Source organism: Acipenser ruthenus, chromosome 12 (assembly GCF_902713425.1).
Source record: "Acipenser ruthenus chromosome 12, fAciRut3.2 maternal haplotype, whole genome shotgun sequence".
In the NCBI taxonomy this organism is placed as follows: Eukaryota; Metazoa; Chordata; class Actinopteri; order Acipenseriformes; family Acipenseridae; genus Acipenser; species Acipenser ruthenus.
In genome coordinates, this window is record NC_081200.1 from 29,708,371 (window position 1) to 29,729,035 (window position 20,665).

At 38.2% G+C, this 20,665-nt stretch overlaps 1 protein-coding gene across 8 annotated transcripts in view; it reads left to right on the forward strand.

Annotated features, from left to right (window-relative positions):
• Window positions 1-20,665, forward strand: part of LOC117417114 (calmodulin-regulated spectrin-associated protein 2-like) — a 54,580-nt gene that overhangs the window by 15,156 nt on the left and 18,759 nt on the right. For 5 of the 8 annotated variants that reach the window (XM_059034782.1, XM_034028917.3, XM_059034783.1 and 2 more), the window contains exons 3-7: window positions 9,679-9,837; window positions 10,995-11,078; window positions 15,368-15,400; window positions 16,019-16,160; window positions 17,921-18,060. In XM_059034782.1, the coding sequence (XP_058890765.1) occupies window positions 9,679-9,837; window positions 10,995-11,078; window positions 15,368-15,400; window positions 16,019-16,160; window positions 17,921-18,060 (558 nt within the window). The remainder of the gene's footprint in view (window positions 1-9,678; window positions 9,838-10,994; window positions 11,079-15,367; window positions 15,401-16,018; window positions 16,161-17,920; window positions 18,061-20,665) is intronic. The other 3 variants (XM_034028919.3, XM_059034784.1, XM_034028921.3) reach the window with 1 other exon arrangement.

Consider the following 20,665-nt stretch of genomic DNA (forward strand, 5'->3'; position numbering starts at 1 on the left):
TCTCAGGTGTATAAATGTGTTGAGAAAGTAGAGCTGACAAAATAACACCACAGCAAATTATTTCTGAGTTATTTAGGGCTAAATGGTATCCCTTGTGGAGCTTGGTTGATGCAAGTAATTGCTTGACTTGAGAATAGCATTTTCTGTATGATTTATGCTGGATCTACATGTGTCAATGTGTATAGAATGAAGAATCTAAGGGCTTTCATGTTATTTTAGTCTGTTGATTGTCATACAGTAATTCAGTGAAGACTCCTCTGTAGCAGACCGATAGGGATGTCCTTAAACTCGGTAACAGTCCATTTGTTTAGGTCACCAGTGGATTCTATCTGCCCTTGAAGTGCCTACTTTGTAGTGTTTTTATTCCCACAGTTGTTTGTTGTCTGACTGGTGGCACATTAGAAACTTTCTGTGGAGACTGGTCCTGGATTTGTGTTTGAAACTGTGTAGCATTCCTGGTATGATTAAGCATGTCCGGATCAGTTAAGGAGTTTAGCTCTGACTTCTGTTGCTCTAGGCACAATTCAAATCCTATGGTGGGATTGGTGGGAGCCTTTTTTGGTGTTGCCAAGTTTGGGTTCCAACAGGCTTTCTAAGAATCTAAAAGAAGGGCAGCCACTGGCATTCTAGAATCCAAAGGGGTTGAATGTATAAAGGAATACATGTAGAAATACAGAATGGTTGTAGCATTGTTTTAGGGATATAATTCTGTAACCTTTTTCTCTCATGCAGTACATAAAGCTCTGATAACACAAAAAGGTTCCCACTGAAAAATGAAAGCTAAACAATGTAAAAGTAAACAGTGTAATAGTGACTCTTCGTTGGATGGTTTTGTATGTACAGGAGAGGCACCTTATTTAAAATAACACCATTCGAGGATTGTACCGTGGTGTTTACAAAGCAAGCAGGGACTGGTTGATGCTGCAAGAGGAACAGCATAATCCTGTTGTTTGTTCTTTTTAAGTCTTCTGATGAATCTCGTCTTAGAACCAAAAGGTGTGGTTTTAGGGTATGTTTGGCTAAATGCCGTGTGAGCTTTTTTAATTGTAGTAGTTTTTACTTTTTTATACATATTCCAGAGATACAAAATGAGGGTTACAATATTCTCATTCCCAGTAGCAGGATTCTGAACCTGTGTTCCTTGGACCCAGAGATCTCTGCTTGGAGCCAGATATGCTGAAGACCATTTACCTTGCAATGCATGCAGCACTCATTGGTTTCACAAAGAAAAAAAAAAAAACCTTTTCATGTGACACTCCACAAGAGTGATCAGCATCCTCTAAACTGTAGCTTCTCAGGCCTGGAGTTGTACTTGACAGCTGTGCAGATATCAGTGGAAATACTTGGGGAACAAATCCAGATTGGTCCAAGATCTAAAATGAAAAGTACTGTTATATGGATAAGCTTTACAGAGCCAGAAACCCTGTAGGAGCACCTGTCCTTATCACCTGACCACCACAGTGATGAGGTCATAAATGGAATCTCACCTTGTTAATTAAATAATATTTCTATTGGTATATTTGCTTGCTCCAAGTGAAGTTTACAGTAGCATAAAGTAGAATTTCCTTTTAACCTTGAGCATGCGTGTAAACAAACACCAGCCCCACTAGAATAAAAGAGCACTTGGAGCACCTGGTTTGTGGAATGCAAACAAGCTGGACAGTCAGTAAAGTTGTGCACAGGAGACTCATTTTAGTGAAGAATGTAGGAAATGGAAGAAAAAATACAAACATTGAACATGAAGGTTGAGCTTTAATGGCAAAAAAAATTATTTCATTGTTAACTAGTTGCAAGGTGCAAAATAACCGGCGGCAATTGTCGGATGTGCCCAAGCTGCTTGCCGCAAATTGAAAAAAACTTACGGCAAAAGTTGCCTCTAAGCCTGCCCTTCATTGCCGCTGGTGTCCGTCAGCACCTGCACATCTGATCTACAACCCACTCACAAACTTGCTCAGCGTCACCTGGCCTGTTCCGTCACATTCAGTTGAATTCTGTCTAATCTCATCCTGCGAGAAAATGACTCATTACCACATTGTATTATTGTTGCCATTCTTTTTACTGTGCACCTCCCAGCAGTAAGCCACGAGAAAGACATACTGTATCATTGGTTATTATTTATTATTATTATTATTATTTTCTTAGCTGACGCACTTATCCAGGGCGACTTACAATTGTTACAAGATATCACATTATTTTTACATACAATTACCCATTTATACAGTTGTTTTTTTACTGGAGCAATCTAGGTAAAGTACCTTGCTCAAGGGTACAGCAGCAGTGTCCCCTACCTGGGATTGAACCCACGACCCTCCGGTCAAGAGTCCAGAGCCCTAACCACTACTCCATACTGCTGCCCAGCTGGTTAATAACGGGCAAACTTAGGGAGGGATGCTGTTAGACTGAGCTCAATATGACCGCGCTTCCAGAACTTTCAATCACACGTGTTCGCTGGCAGTGTCACTGTTATTTTTTTCCCCCCCAAAACACCAACACTAAAAATGAACACAAATTCTTGCACCAAAAAAAAAAAAAAAACAAACTGAGCAAGTAGCTATGACATGGTTCAAGTAGCAGCTCCCTACATTATGAAACGAATAGGAGATAACATAATAGTGAACAAAACACAGTCTTGAGAAGTTAGAATATGTATGCTTAAAAACAGCATATCTTTTTTTCCCCTGAGTGTCCAGCAATGCACCATAACAACTGTAAATCCTTTGCAACTGTAAATTAAGAACTGTGAAACTAATATAGTGTCTCTCAAATGTAAACATCTAACATTATGTACAGCCAGCTGTTCATCAATAATGCAGAGCACTCTCCATTGCCTGACGAAGTTTATATTTCGAGGTTTGTCCCTTCACTGACATTGCTCATTTGTGCTCTTGTATCACTAAGGTTGTATTTAAGTCTGTAGTCTAATCTATGTATTAGTCAGTGGTGTGTAACCGAGTTTAGTAAAAAGAAAAAAATACCCTGAATATTTATTTTTTGCCAAATGACCCCTTTGTATTTTTTCATTATAAAATGTTTGTTGTTTTTAAATTGGATTTTTTGTACCATTTTATTTTTACAATGGGAAAGTGACCTATATTTTATTTTTGTAACAATTAGTGCGTGAATCACTCAGAAAACATTGGTTTGTGTTTTTTTTAATTTAAAATTTCATCAACATAATAGGCTCTCTGTGTTTCTTTTTTGTTGTTTTATGAATGAGTGTAAAATTTATATATGCGAAATGTTAACACAGAGGTTTAGTCCAGCCTGAACAACTGCAGCCATATAAAGGCAAGTCCAGGTCTGTTTCATTGTATGAGGAGGGTGGAGAGGACCGGGGGTTGGGAGGGTGGAGAGGCCCAGAGGGTGAAGGGGCCCGGGGGTTGGGAGGTTGGAGGGGCCCGGGAGTTGGGAGGGTGACAGCTTTGCTTGTTTTAAAAGAAAAAAATACAACTGTATAATAAAAAAAAATACTGTAGCTTGTGTAACTCTGTGAATATAGATATTAGATCAAACATTTTTGATCGGTTATCTAATATCTTAAATATTCAGTGGTGTTGGTTAAGAATATTTGAGATATGCTGTATTTCACTTGAACAGTAGCAGGCACAAGTCCTTTCACATTTATAAGGTAGTTTAATGCATTATTTCCCTGTCAGTTAACCCTCCCATCTGTGGAGGACACTTCCTGACCTGTACAGTTATTGCATTAGACAACACAAAATAAATAATGTATTTTGCGTCATGGAATACAACAGCATGCAGATTGACCTACTTCTATGAACAAGCATTCTTTGAAGTTGACAGCTGCTGTACAGTAATATTCAGTGGGATTTGCAGGGACTCAATTTTACTGTTTATGTGCTTGTTGTACAAACACATTTCCAAACAAAGAGCATACAAATCTTAACAGTGCATACTCTGACATTGAAGTATTCTCTCATTCTGTGGGCAATCCTACTCGGAAGAAAGGGTTTTCATATGATTGGAATTATTTCTCATCAGAAACTGACTTCAATATAGTTGTATTTGCTAAAACAGTGTTGAGCTTTTTCAATGGTAGCACCAGGTCAGCCAGTTACTGTATATGGTTTTGTGGAAAACTGCAGATTAACAACACATGCCAGCAATCTGTATGGAGTACAACTATGGATGTGAAAATTGTTAACAAATGCATGGCTGATTTATAAATGCAGTTATTATGGCAGTCGTACACAGTACTAGGATTTAACATAATGCATTGAATTAGTTATCTTGGGTAGTCTCGCTGTAGTAACTTGCTGAAAGAGCTGAATTATTAATACTGTGCTAAAGTCAATTCCTCATAAAAGATGCAATACTTAACATTATGAATGTTGTACCAGGTATAATACATGGTTGCTATAGAAACTAGTGGAGTGTCACTTAACTGGATCATTATTATCAGAGTATTCTGTGGTATTTTCCGTGGTTAAGAGCATCATAAACCAGTGGAATTTTTGTATTGAATGCCTACTCTTTCTCTCTTCATTTCCACGCTTGTATTCTGCAACAGTTCACACAAAATACTGACTTTAGAAGCTCCACAGAAAGCTGCCGATAGCCATCATCAGTATGCTCATCTCGTGCTGGTAAAGCGAATAAGGTTGTTACAGTTTGTGTAGAGGAAGTCTATGTGAAATGGTACAGTTCAAAGCATTTGTGATTCTTTCTATTTTAAGCACAGGTATTAATGCAAGATTGAAATGTGGTGACCTCTGCAATATTAATGAAGGAAGGGAAAGCCAAATACCTTCCCTCCCCTGCCGTAGGGCACAATGACAGCCTCGCCTGTTCTACACCCACAGTGCAGAGTTTCCATGGTTACAGTACCTGCTGCTCATGCAAGAAGGAAGACTGTCTTGTTTAGAATAATCATTAAAATACTGTACAGTAGCTCTAAAATGATAACTATGACAATGGAATTTATATGTAGATTAAATTAAAACAATATGAGTTACCCCCCATATAGCACAAATAATGTGTATGTCACATTGTGTATCACATGATACTGTTTCTTTTAAGTTGGTCATTTAATGGGCAGTTTGCCCTGGTACAGTAAATACCCTATTCAATTCTATAAGTAATGCAGTAAAAAATGTTGACATCTTTTTTTAAACAAAGCCTACATTAGTAGTATATAATTACACATGTAAACAACACCCAAATGACTTTCCACAAAGTGGTAATGTTCAGGTGACTTCTTATACAGTATGTTGTGAGCAAGAATAAAACCAAACGTCACATGCCTCCTGGGTCCTGGCACGTCTGGAATGCGGCTCACAGTGCGAGACACTCCCATCTTACTCTCTAAACAAACAAGGAGAGCTGTTTGCCCAGAGCGCCGGTCCCTTTGCTCTGAAAATACAAGCATCTTCATTCAGCAAGCCAGCTCCCCGTCAAACAGCAACAGAACAGAACAGATGGAACTTTATTGTGTCTGTCCTGCTGCCAAGATGGGGTCTGCATGTTATTATAATGCAACAAGTCTTTATTTAATGATGCATCCCTGATGGAGAAATACAGATAAAAAAAATCAACCCAGAACAATATGTTTTTCCCCCCGTATATAGTTAAGCCTGAACAGATTTTCTTCAAATAAGTCAATCCTATTTTGAAGCAAGTACATTTTCTGAGATGACCAAAATTAATTTTAATGATGTAAAACTTGCAACTGTAAGCTGAGTTGCAGGAAGAAAATGTATCTGAATATTTTTCTGCTAGTTTTAAAAACATTACATTTTTGTGCCTTGCTTCATAACAGGTTCCATCATTTTTTAAATGTGTTATTTCGCATTTTAAAAATGATCTTGTTATAATTGTGGATCAACTATTAATACTTTTAATCTGAATATTTAATTGAATTCCTACCCAGAAAACCGCTGTTCACACTTAAAAGAACAAGGTAGAGCAAATGCAAAAACAGTGTAGTGTTTGTCCATCAATGTAGTTCTGTCCAGTTAATTGTTTATTCATTGACTAGTTCTTTGGTCACTTCCTGCAGCGTGTGCAGCCTCTTCTTGCTGTCTGGGCACTGCAGCACGATTGGCTACCGGAGCTGCAAGACTTTGGCACTGGACTGCGAATGTGATTAGTTCCTATTGTTGAGCTCTCTGCTCACCACTGCAGGAACAATTAAAGGCCTGCAAAGGAGTGCAGAGTTTTAAGTTCACATTTACTCAGCTTTTGCTCCAGTTTGCACCTGTTAAACAAGGCACTGACTGACTGACTATATTACACTCTGTAGTAATTATATAAAATAATGTCTGCGGTTCTGTTGGATCATTCTGTGGTACTGTATGTCCTGACAGAGAGCTGCTCACCTTCCAATGTTCTCTCCGGTATTTTGAAGAATGAAAGGAGTGCCTAAATAGACAGACACCACTTTGTATAATACATTGCAAGCTAAATACAAAAGCTCATCTTAAGGGCTCCCGAGTGGCGCATCCAGTAAAGGCGCTCCACATGGAGTGCAGGATGTGCCCTATAGCCTGGAGATCGCAGGTTCGAATCCAGGCTATGTCACTGCCGATCGTGACCGGGGGTTCCTAGGGGGCGGTGCACAATTAGCCGAGCGCCACCCGGATAGGGAGAATCCACGGTTCACCTCGCACCAGCGACCCCTGTGGCCTATAGGGCGCCTGCGCTTCTGTAGTGGAGCCATCAGATCTGTGTTATCCTCCGGCACTATAGGTCTGGTGGCCCCGCTGTGTATCCACAGTGCGAAAAATGACAGATTGGCAAGAGCACGTTTTCGGAGGACGAGTGTTCCAGCCTCTGTTTCCTGAGTCGCCAGGGGGTTGCAGTGGTGAACCGGGATACAAATAATAATTCGGCATTCCAAATTGGGGAGAGGCTTCCCAGTTAGTGAATTACATTCAGACAGCTCATTCAGATTACATTCAACCTCTTGATTCACCGAAATATCCTAGTAAGCTTCTTACGCAACCAAATGAGCGGATTTAACTGCGAGGGAGGGGAAAAAAAGGAAAATGACTGTCAGCAGAGGTGTTGTGTGTTCATTACAGTGCAGTGCAGTTACATGGGAGGCCTTAGTCAACCACGGAGAGACATCCTAGTCCAGGGTTTCCCGTCTAGGTTCTAAATATGCAATCTAAATGTAAAGCTGACCATGTCAGTGTATAGTGTACCATTTAACTGTAAATTCATCATTTAGATAATGATCCTATATTTTACATGGGTAAGCGGTGGATTTATACCACAGTACTGTCCAGATGGAAAACCAATTTAATTAATTTTAGGCGAGGCATAGGACTGACTGGGCAATCAAATTTTGATAGTACTGTGGCTGCAAACTAGTGAATTATAGCGTCCTCCAGTAAAGTTATTTCCAAACCTAAGAAAACAAGCTCCTTTGTCTTAAAACTGTTGAGCTCATAAATGTATGTATACATCTGAATGGAAAACATGCTAAGATGAATCAGTATCAGAAATTATGGAACCCTGCAGTCTTTTTCTGCTGGTGTCTTATATTTTTCAGGGTGAGGTGGATGCAGCGAGATGAGTGTGAGTCACATAAATGTCTTCATTCTTGCGACATCAGATAACCATGACAACAATAGAGCCATTTTTGGGAAGCAGTATCCATTCTTGGGCTGAATATATGTTTTGAAAATTCAGGCAGTTGGTTTAGTGTGAGGAAACCGTTGGAATTCAAATTAATGCTAATGAAAGAAATTGAGACAGTTTTTTATGAAATTTCGCTTTCAAGTATGCAGAAGCTTGTTATGAAATTAAGTTATTACATAGTGTTTTATATTTTCGAACAAAAGTTTAGCCTGCAACACACTAATCTGCTTTCTAGGGTGTATTCAGCATGGCTTTTTCGTAACATTTAAATTCTCTCAGTAGGGAATGTCAATACAGCTTTCTGAAATATAAATGTGTTCATGTACTGATCCTTCTTAACTGGCATCTCAGGTTTGCACTAAGAATGTTAAAAAAGGAGCATTTATTAATCAGAGCTGTCGTTTGGGTGTAACCGCAACAGCCCTTGAATGTATTTATTGAAAGGAATACTTGCAGGAACAGACAGCATCTTTAAAAGAAGCTTCACTCTCTAAAGCATGCTGTAGGACTGCAATACATTTCCTCTTCTAAGAAATGAGGGCAAGATTCTCAAGCCTGGTTACTCCAAATTGTCACCAGCGCATTTTTATTTCTTCTGAATGGCAAAAAAAATAAGAAGAAAGTGAATAAGAAACAACGTAATTCTTCATTCAAAGAAGGGGAAAATATGAGATGTAACTGTACATGATCCCTTACATATATTTAAATATTAAGATTATTATTCTTTGTAATTTGTGAAGAAAAACAGTGCACATTCTTTTACTGAATCAAATTTTAGTTAAAGAAATGTCAAAACACTGCACTGCTGTGAGGAGATCGAGGTGAATATGTCTTTACAGTGCTGTTCAGGGCAGGCAGGTTTTAACATTGCTTAATTATAGCACAACAATTATTACTTATGCTTAAGCATTGTTATTGTAAAGTTAAAATAAACGTGCCACATGACTTTACAGACTTCTGTGTCCTCCAGATCAAATGATCTGGAGGACATAAAAGTTTAAACAGCTAATTCTAAGTAAACTGTTTCCCACATGTTATCAATGATATTGACTTCACGCCACCAGAGCACATTTCAGCCGGGGTGAAGGGGAATGTATTTCCTGTACAGTCAGGATTGGAGAACTTTGGTATTCAAATATAAAAAATCGTATTTTATTCCGTTGAATGGCTTCATGTTTAAACTCAACAGCCAGTCAGAAAATGAAGTACAATGGCAAATGACAGACTGTTGTATGTAGAAAATGGCTCTGTTTTTATGAGCTTAATTCATGTCCAGCTTCAGAGCTTTGTGTTAATTGCATTCGAGGACTGGATGGATGTAGTATCTTGTCTGTCGTGTTTGTATGGAGGAGGTATGCATGCTTGTAAAGCTGGACTTGTTGGTGACTCAATGGACACGGTTGTATCACTCTATCTTCTCTGCGTGGGTTTCAGTGGGTGGGTGTTGCTGCATTAACAGTTATGTATTCGCTGTGTTCCAAAAGATGACTTCCAATAACCCTGGTTTTAACACCATTTGAACAGCACTGAAGCACTAATAACCACTGAAATGCCATCTGTAATTAATGCAGGTGACTCCACTTCATTTAGGGGTTTGTTAACACAGTGACACAGCTTCCAATTATACTGTGTCTGGTAAGCAGTGAAGACAGCAGCAGCAGCTGTACTGTTACGATATTGCAGTAAGTGATATATAGCTTTTTAATGATCCACTGTATTATCCTACCCTGTCAATATTTTACATTAAAATATGTTGTTTATTTTGTTTGTTTCTTTGTCCTGCAAGCTTTAGTTTATGTGCAGCCCAACGGTATTAAAATGCTGTTTTCTGTGCAGCCATCCAAGCAAAGTTATTGACACAGACAGTTGAATGAGAAAGCAAGTTGTGTTCCTGGAAAAAAAAAAAAAAAAACAGGAGCCTCTGTCTGTACAGTTATGCTTTAGATCACTCATCTAATGCAGGTGTCTGTGAGTAACAAACCAGCACATGCAATGTCATGGGGTGGTTTACAGTGTTTAGAGCATATTTTAAAGGCTGTTGTGTGTTTTGGTTTTTTTGTTTTTATTTTGCAGAGTGCTCACTTAGCCGTGATTGACACTTTGATGATGGCTTACACAGTGGAGATGGTGAGTGTGGAGAAGGTGGTTGCTTGTGTTCAGAAGTATTCAGCCCTCACAGACACAGATCTGCCATACGACACTGAGGATGCTGTCATGAGCTGGATGAATAAGGTACGTAACATTCTGGTGTTGCTTACTTGCAGGAGAAGGTTATAGGTGCTAGATTCATATTTATTAATTAATTAATTAATTAATTAATTAATTAATTAATTAATTAATGTTTATTTCCTGTTGCGTCAGAAAGACAATACATTTTAGTTAATTGCAAAAGCACATTAACCATGATGTGAATTTGGATATGTGATGGGGTACAGCCTGATTATCACTCGAAACCAGAGGTACACAAGTTATTTTCTGAAGTGTTTTTTGAAGTCTTGTAATAGCAACCACAAAACTTGCTAATGGCAATCATTACCACCAATGAATTCTAAGCAGAAAGATTACAGTTCAAGACTAGCCGAAGACAAACTTGGATTTACACTGTGTGCCAGTTTATGAACATGGCACATGGGTGGAGTTAAGATATCAGTGGTGCATCAGTGTACACCTTGAATTGTCGATCGTGCCTGAACAGGCAGCCAATTAGGGTTAAATGCAAAAATGAGTTTTAAATATGTTGGCCTTGAATGCTTGAAGAGGCATGCAATAAACTCACAGAGACTCAATGGCACATTATTTCTTTGATAATCAAGCTCTTTGAGTCTGGGTTATAATTAAAGTTTATTTTAAATGCTAGGATGTAATCATACCTGGATTGCATTGATTGCAGACACTTGAATAAAACATCTGGAGGCATTTCAAGAATTTAAATTGAGTGTTTTGAAACAAAAATAAAAATAATAATGAATGTATAAATATAATGGCATAAAATCAGTATTGAAGTTGTTTGATCTTCTAAATTGTTTTCTAAGATCCTTTCTCTGCAGTACACTGGGCAAAGTGGATAACTAATGTAGCTGTCGTGCTCGGCTAATAGACTATGCTTGTCTGAATCGTTTATGATAACATATTGGTGAACTGCATGATTTATCTTTGAAAAAGATTCTGATTCTCACACACAGTATGTTAATATTTCAGATTGTATTTTGTCACATATTTACTGCTATTGCACCAAGGTGGCACTACATGCTTATGTAAATGTCTGTTTTGACTTACTGTAAAATGTTGTGCATATTCACATATATTACTGTACAGGATTTTTCTTCTCCTAAATGTTTTAGGATTTGTAATATTAGTGTTTTTGTTTGTTTGTTTGTTTTGTTTTTTAGGTTAACGAGCACTTGAACGATATAATTATGCAGGAGCAGAAGATGAGAGCATTGCGGTGTTCAGACACGACTGGTGGTCCAACGGTGAGCAGACTTCATTTGAAACGAGTTCCTAACTGCCTTTTTTACCGTTACCCTGTTACCCCAATTTATAAGAAACTTGTGTATTTGATGAAGTAGGTAACATCTGAGTGGAATGTGATTAGCATACAATAAATGGGCATCTCTTCTGAATATTACTTTTGGGATAGGGCTAATGTTAAGTGAGGTTCAGGGCTGTTTCATTTGTAGTTCCAACCAGGCCATTAAAAAGTATTGCTGAACCCTTATGTTCCAAGAATAATGACCATGAACTGAACTGGCAGTGAGTGCTGTGTTTACATACTGTACAGTAGAAACCAATACGTAGTTAGAGCTCAATTGAAATAAAATATAGACTATTATGAACCGAAGTTAGTCACTTTAGGATTAGCACAACTGTAGTGACTGTTTTACCTTTCACCTTTCCTAGTGAGCCAGTTGTGTGTTAGACGCAGCTAAACCAGGGTAGCTTTGGCACTAGCAGTCCTGATACCATGGAAACAAAAACACTTGTAAAGTTTGCCTGAACTAACATGTCACTGTGATATTACAGCCCCCGCTGCCTGGCTTCACACTGCAGCAGTCTGTTTTGAAACAACACAGACAAAACAGAAGTTCTAAGTAAACTCCTAATCTCACCGTAAGATTTTATGATCATAGTTTGTGTTGCAGTATTGTTCTTCCAGCTCATAAATGGGATTTGACTATAGCAGGCTATTGTAAAGATTACTCAAAATTCACCAATGTTTCAAGCATAATGTGTATTTTATATATATAATATTATACACACACACACGCACAATGATAATGGATACCAAAGCCAAGGTTCTCAGAAAGATACAGTAGTTGAAGATGAATAGTGCCTTCCTAAATGTGCATACATTTTCTATGGATGTGGGCTTCTTTTAAAAATAAAAAATAAATAAATAAAAAATAAATTAAATAAATAAATTTAAAAAAAAAAAGAAAAAATCCCCCCAGTGGCAGAAAGGTTGTAATGCAGATAAATGTAGAATTTGCATGAGCCGTTTTGAGGTTTGCTTTCCTCCTGAATTTTTGATAAGCAGAGAGCAAAACATGTTTCCATAACGGTATGATATTGTTGCTGGCATGAGATTGTTGAGAACTGCTGATAACGTCTAGACAGTGACTCAAACAAAAGCATGTCTCGGTTACTCTGAAGCTGATGTGTGAGCAGAACTAATCCCTCTCCTGTTTTGGTTCATTCCATCCAGCTCCATGAGGTCATCACACAGTAAAAACCCAATTAGTACTGATTCACTGCAATATTACGTTTCTACTATACAGCAGCAAAACTGAAACTCTCCATACATTACAACCAAATGCAACAAAGGGATCTACTGTATTTTACACAGTAGCATTGGTTGCTGAAGGCAAGGTAATCTACAATAGTTGTTTTAGAGCGAAGATGAACCCATAATCTTGGCTCAGCAGCAAACTTTGTGAGCGCTTCGCAATAAACGTACCACATGTGACGTCTCATTGTGTGAAAGAGACAGGGTCACTTAGAGTTTATCTGTTATATTTTAAAGCCCTGAGATTGTTATTAGTTTCCAGGAGTACTGGTAATATCCAAGGGCATATTTGCTGAGAAAAACAACATTTAGCAGGAGTAGCAGCGACAAGAAGAGCAGAAGTCACTTTGTTTACTCATCTTATAGAGTGTATATATAATGTGTCAGACCAGCTGCTTAGTTCAGGAGGCATTTCAAGTGGCTAGTTGAAAAAAAAAAAAAAAAAAAGGTGCTATTGCTGTGATGCTAGTCTGACCCGTCACACTGCAGAAACGCTACTGCTTGCTTCACTGAAGCTGGCTCTCCAGTGTTGACCTCTAATAAAGGACAATACATTGACAAGAGCAAAAGGGTAAAGAGTCCACAGCCTTGTACTGTGAAGTGACCACAATTCACCATTCACTTCCCCACTGAGAGAATGTTTCACTTGGTCTGAACACACCTACCTGACAGCAAGGGGTTTAGCAGTAAAACTCTCCTGACCTTGCTTGTAATCTGCAGGGAGAATATTGCAAATCTTCCCTCCTTTGGATGGCCTTTGGCACTACCAAACCCAAAAGCCATAATGGTAATTTATAGCCGCCTGTACATATTAGGCAATAGCAACTAATCCATCCGTTGCACATATTATCCCATTTACGTGCTTTCTGACCACGCCTGGCTGTAATTGGAGCATTGAACAACAAGGTGAGCATTATGATGATGTAATAGAACACCTGGGATGTGAAGAGGCTCAATGCTGTATAGCTGAGGGGAGCAGTGACAGTTAGCATACTATATTTTATAGTTAGCTAACCTTTTATGCAGGGTGTGAATTAATGCTGTTTACGTCACAAGCAGAATAGGTTTGGTGTTTTCTGTTATCCCAAAGTGAGCAGTAGTTGGTTCACATCATGAATCCACCACACAATCCTGAACTGCCTGTTTCTGTGTAAGACAGGGCCATGAGTGAAAAGCAGAAAAATAACTAAGCAGTTGTTAAGTATTTTCTTATAAGCCCATAAAGGGGTTAAACTCCCTGATTGGTGGAGTTGAACAAATACATTTTGTTATTGGCCCTCAGTCAACCCTTACAGTTATTTTCCCTCGCAGGTGCACATCATGTGAACAGTCACAGTCCCAGACGCTACGCTTCACGTGAACAATTCTGTGAGCGTCCTTTCGCGGGCTAGGATGAAGGTTACAGGCACTGCCCTGCAGGTCCAGTGTGCCTAACAACAGAACATTAACAGAGCATAACAACCAATCGCCACACACACACACACACACACACACACACACACACACACACACACACACACACACACACACACACACACACACACATAGAACACACAGTCCAGTGGCCACGCCCTCTGCTCGCACAACAGTTCTGACTGAGAACTCTCAGCTGTCAGTCTCGCGTGCAGCAACACAACCAGACGTTCACCATTAAAATATCTTTTAACCCAGGATTTGCATAGGCGAGTAGAAATGAGTAAACTCTGTATCCCTTATATGAGAAGTGGGTAAACGCTGTTTACCTGCATATACCCTCAACTACACCAGTGCTTTACAGTATATTATGTTTTTACATACTAATTTTTTTAATTTTTATGTTGTTCCAGTTTATAATCCACATTTATTAGATATAAAGTCAATTAATTTTGTGTGTAAATGTCAGGAGACCTTTTGAACTACATTAAGTTAGTTGGAAAGTTAGATTAGTGTGTCATGTCTAAACTTGTTGTTTTGTCAGCAGAGCTAGACAAAGTGAAGTGTGTATAATGCCACTTAAAACTGCTTGATAGAAATGCACCCGACACATTTTTCATTCAGATACTAGCCCTGTGTGGCGCCAACCTTTAGAGGCTTCTATGAAGAGTGGTTTAGTACCGATCTAGTATTCCATTTTACAAATGCTGCACGTAGCAGTACAAGATTATAATAATCTGCTTATGAAAGAGGTTTGTGAACATGCACATATTAACGTTGATTCCATTGCTTTTGTGGACACAAATGGAAAATCGACTGCAGTCATGCTTGTCTAAAGAATTGAACTTTACAAGGGTTCGCTGGCATGCGTGTGCATGATAACATTATACTTTGCTGCATTGTGGAAATGTTGCCGCTTAAAAAGTTTAAAAGATGTGAGCTCCTAATGCAGGCTGGGGACCAGGGCAACTGTTTCAGCTCGCTGTACCCCTGCATCTCAAATCGAGACAGAGGTCCTTTGTGTTGGTGTGGAATTCCTTCAGCACAGGGCTAACTTGATTTGTTTCTTCATATTTAGGACTCTGATAATAACCCTTTCCCTTCTTCGGGAATAGTACCATAACTGGCTAGTATCCTGTAATAAGGTGTAAAATACGAATAGAACCTACATCATTTTGCTGACCTCAAATTGGAAGGTGTTGTCGTTGTTTAAAGATATGGAAGCTATGGACAGCAGCACTGAATTTGTTTGTAGGGTACTGCTGTTATCCCCTTTGGAAAAGAGGCACCCTGCAGCATGGAGTCTAAAATGTTAAGCTGTGTAGAAATATCTAAAAAGGAAAGCTTGTGGCATTTTTTTTTTTTTTATTTTAAATCTGCAAAGGACTGTTTGGTAAATAAATATTATGATACTGATTTAAAAAAAAAAAAAAAAAAATCATAACGTGTCTTGCTTGGCAGAAGCTTTGCAAGTTGATCGCATCACTCTGAATTTTCTGACAATCGTTTTTCATTTTCCTTTCTGTCACCCTTTCTTTTCTGCTGCTTTATTTGCTGCTGAAGTCTCCAACCAAATGGTATTGGAAACTGGTTCCTGTAAGTTGGCCTACAGCTTTTACTTGTTTCACTATATTCTTCATTTGTGGGGGTTGTGCATGGATGTCCGCTGTGGGTACATTGCATTAAACTAAACAGTGTCCTGTGTGGCAAACCACACTACATGCATCCTGTTTGGTTTAAGCCTACCATATTCTGCCCTGTTCTAATGCTTTCACCAAAATCAAAAATATATGGTAAGTCATTTACGTTGTTTATTGTGCAAGGACAGCTGTACTTTAAAATATAGAGACATTTCTCAAACAAACCTGAAACAAATACTTTGTACAGTTGAGTACACTGAAATCTCAGTTCACCAGTCACTAAATGAATGTATTCAAACTTGTACTGAAAACAGAGCATCTGTTGTGTGAATGGCTGGTAAAAGGAGGTGGCCGCTAAATTCATTGGATAGAGGTTTTACTGTGTAGTATATATTATACATTGTACAGCAAAAGTACATTGTGTAGACGTGTCTTATTTTCTTTTGTATCAGTTTACAAATATTGGTACTGTTTTATTAGTTGCACACTGCTGCATGTATTAGCTGTGCAGTGAGAGGGCCACTAGGTGGAGTGTGCTTAATTGTTTTTTTTAATAAACTTTTTGTTGTTTCAGGCCCGCTACAGGAAGGAACAGGCACTCACAAGTCAAATGCCTTGTATACCCTCTGTGGAGAACTTATTGAAAGACAGTACTGACGGCGGAGCTCTTGCTGCGTTGATCCATTTCTACTGTCCTGAAACGGTCAAGCTGGAAGGTAATACAGCTGTCTTGATAAAGAGGACTTCTTTCTCTCCTAAATCCCTGACTTTATGGGATGCCATTGTTAGACAGCTTTTAACTACAAAAATCCCTTTGAATCGTCTCTTGAGTGTTCTGTCTCACTGTTAATTTTGTAAGTATCCTTAATAGGATGCTATGCTAAGAACACTTGTGGCTGCATGATGGGCATATCAGTGTTAATTGTCTTTGTTTTCCTCAGGTGTTACTCGCATTATGTATTGTTATATATCGTTTACTGTAAGGCAAGAGGCCTGTCAAAAATCCCAAATCCCATGAAGGCCAGTGTGGGTTATAGATCTGTCTGTGACAGAAACTGAAGTAAATGCACATTAAGAAGTGCATCTGAAAAGCTTGTTTTCTGCTGTATTAAGGATTTGACCGTGTTAATAAAGACAGTGCTGTTGGAACAGCATGTAGCCTTGAGTGCTGGCTCCTTAGTGGGAGGCAGGCAAAACTGTTCTGCTGTGACAGTTTATCGAAGACAAACTTGGTATAGCACGTCACTCTTTTGTCTCCAAAATAAGGGTTTCAAAACCATGATAACCATAATGGCGAATTAGCTTTGAATTTTATGTCATTTCGGCATCTTTCTGGGCAGTTCGTCAACTGCCCACAGCCACCCGGGCTGATGGCGAAGAAAGACTTTTAACTTGCTATAATGCCCGGACAGTTGGCGAAGTGCCCAGCTGCGGCGGGCAGATGATGAATTAGCTTCAAATTTTATGTCATGTCGGCATCTGCCCTGGCTGGTCAACTGCCCACAGCCACCTGGGCTGTATTTTAAACAGATACAGTATAATACAAATAGAGAGTAAATTACCTTTGTTGCCTTTAAGAGCAAAAGGGCACCACCACCAAGCCACCCGTTGCAATGTTTATTTAAATAACTTAAATACTTTCTGACAGCGCTATAGCAACGGAACTAAACAACATATCAATGCACAGTTTATTTTCATCATGGGTTAGATATAGAGGTTAGAGTAAGTGGAGGGGAACGAGTCCAGAGTAAAATGCAACAATGTTTTATTTTATTCTTATTGCAGTAATACAATACAAATTTCTGAACAGAGTTGCGCTGTTTGAATGAGAGATCATTCAATATCAGCAAGAGACTAATAATCGCAGTTAAGTTTAAACGTGTAAAAGCCACCCAGTTTAAATGTGTATATATATATATATATATATATATATATATATATATATATATATCTTTGAATATAGATAGATAGCTTCGAATTTTATGTCATTAATATATATATGTGTGTGTGTGTATATATATATATATATATATATATATATATATATATATATATATATATATATATATATATATATATACACACACACACATACACATATATATATATTAATGACGTAAAATATATGTCATTAATATATATGTATATGTGTGTGTGTGTATGTGTGTGTGTATATATATATATATTCAAGTTTAACTGAAAAAAGGGACATTTTAAGTGTAGACTAGATAAGGTGTAACTGAAAACCTTTATTTGTTCGGTTATGCCAAACACTAAATATGAAATGCTTGATTTAAAAAAAAAAAAAAAATAATAATAATAATAATTTAGGAACTTGCCGTCTAAAAGTAGATTTGTAGACATTCCTTTTTTTCAAATTAAACTCATATCTACAGATGATGATTGGCTAGACCTTCGTAGCATGTTTTGCCTGAAGCCTGTAATTACATCCCAGTCCCCCTCTTGACTTATTCAGATATATGCCTGAAGGAAACCATGTCATTGGCAGACAGCTTGTATAATCTTCAGCTGATTCAGGAGTTTTGTCAGGAGAACCTGAACGGATGCTGCCACTTTGCACTGGAAGACATGATCTACGCCTCCTCCTCAATAAAGGTAGGCCCAGTTTACAGCCTTTTTCTATTTTGGAGTTATCTTAGACACAAGGCAACATTTGTAACACCTTCATCAACACAGTTTAAAATTGTCTTCTAACTACATATATAACATAAAGATGTTTTATGTTAAACATTTTCTGTCTGTACAGTAATTCTGAAGAGTAAAGCATTTGGTTTATAAATTGTTTTAATATAAGCTTTGTGCAAGTGTTACCAACTTTAAAATAGAACGACAAACTACAATATACAATGACATATGCAGCAGCAGCAGTAACAAAACCACAAATGAAAGAGTAGACAACCTAGTCTGTGATTATTCAAATGTTAACCCTGAGTCTTATCTATCCTGATTGCCACTATAGCAGGACCCAGGAGCAAGGGGCACTCAATTTTATGCCACCTATAACATGCAGATGTTTCATATAACACTATAAGCAGCTGTAACCTGGTACTTTGCTGTAGGTCTGATGTTCTGATTCTAGCTAGACCGTTGCAGTGAGTTTGAACTAAATCACATGCAGTGACTAGGTATCAGAAAGCAGCAGGAACAGTGGGGCAGTGATAATATAGTTAGAGCTAATAAGAAGTTAGAAAATGGATACCACTCCTTTTGATCCTGATTAACTTAGCATTAAGTAATTAACAGAACACGCAAGGGCCGAGTCCATAAGACTTTTCAAAGCTGCTTTGAGTGTAAGGCTCATCTGACTTCCTTCTTTTTAATTACCTCAGTGTCTGTACAAAGATGAAACAAAGCTAGCCACTGAACATAAGAAGCATACTTCACTCTTGCAGACAGGTTTGTGCATGGCAGTCTAAACTATGTCTTTAGTAAAGAGCGTTTGAGGCAGATTTGCAACAAGTCCTTCTTCAAGGATATTCATGGTCTGATTTCTTAGGCTGGTTGGTCAATTGCTCTTAATGCTATGTACCTTTTCATCAGTTTTAAAAGTCTTGCCATTGTGCAATGAATTGTTCTTTATTGATGTGTGATGAATTATTTAAGATGAGTTGTAAATTCTGAACAGTAAGCCAATGAATAAGTATTGTGTGGTATTTTTGCCTATTAGAATTAATTTCCGGTAGTAAACTCAGCAGGGGAATCTGTAATCAGGTTTTGTCTTGCTGAGAGTATTGTCAAGTTTAGACATGTACAGTAATTTATAAGCACTTCTTGAAATGGATTTATGTTTTGTACAATAACCTTCTTGGTGAGTAAATCATTTAATATAATATGATATTATGCATTATAGAAAGTAAGTATTATTCTTAAGAGACCGGTTTTCTGATGGGTTGAGAGTCAGGGATCATTGGGAAGGGGATTGGGTGAGGGGGTGGGAGGATGTCTACTTTGTAACTAAGGGAAAATAATAATAATAAAAAAAAAAAAAAAACATTTCAGCCCTTGAACCTGGTAGTTACTAGCATGATTCTGGCTATCTAAAATGAGAAAATACAAAAACAAGCAGGCTTTGATCTCATTAAATTGCATTGCAGTGAAAGTAAGGTTATATTGGATCTTTATATGCTGTGTAATATTTTGGGGTCAAGTATAAACTCCTATAACTTGTTTTTGTGGAATATAAAGCCTGATTCTTCAGTCAGCCAGCTTGTCTGTAATGCAGCCCTGTTTGAACACTCAAACCCTGGCACTGACGTCTGTTGAGTTGGAAATAGAGTTGGCTTTGCTGTCGCTTCTTCTTTTGACATTCCACGGAACTGAAACAGTAGTTATTGCACAGAAGCTGAGCAGGCTACGTGAGGAGGGTTGTTGAATTAGTTTACAACATTGCACTCTTTCTAGCACTTTTTGCACACAAGACCATTGCAAATGAGTTAAATCTAGTTTTCTAGCTTCCCATCAGCTTGCCCAAGTTCAGCTAGTCCAGCTCTTTGAACCAGATTGGTTACCCACATGGTACCTTAAAATGAAGATTTATTTTAAAGCCCAGTGTTCTGCGGTGTTTGCTGTCTTTACCTCTTTAATAATCATTGACAGTGGCAGCAACAGCAGGACCAGTGTCTCTGCTTGTTCATTCTGTTCTTAAAGAAATCCCAGAAGGTGATGTGCATGTCTGTGGCTCAGCTCCCTCTCCAGACAACAGGAACTGGAGGGAACAGTGCACTCCTCTGTTAACCTTGACCCAAATTCAAAAAAGTCGCCTTCTGAGATTACATTCTGCTCTTTTTCTGGTACTATCACTTTGTTTTCCAGTAGAAATGTGTTCAGTGTGGTCAGCTTGTAGTCCCTATTGACAACAATCCATAAAAATGCTATCTAATAATCCAAGGTGATGCAGTTGTCATGGTTCCACAACCGTGATGGTGGGAGAAATTTGTGTCTGATTTGCAAATTTCTAGGCCGCCATCTGGTGTTAAATGGATTGTGTGTGTATGTGTGCGCGCGCACACGTGTGTGTTTATCGGTATGCATTTTTAGCTGATCATCTAAAAATCTTTATTCTACTGCTGCAAGTATTAATCCAGTAAATTGGTTAGTGCATCTTGTTTTGAATGTATTGTATAATTATCACCAGGGTTGACACATACATGAACAGAGGAAAATTGAGTAGAAAAGACATTGCTACCTTTTTCTTCACGCT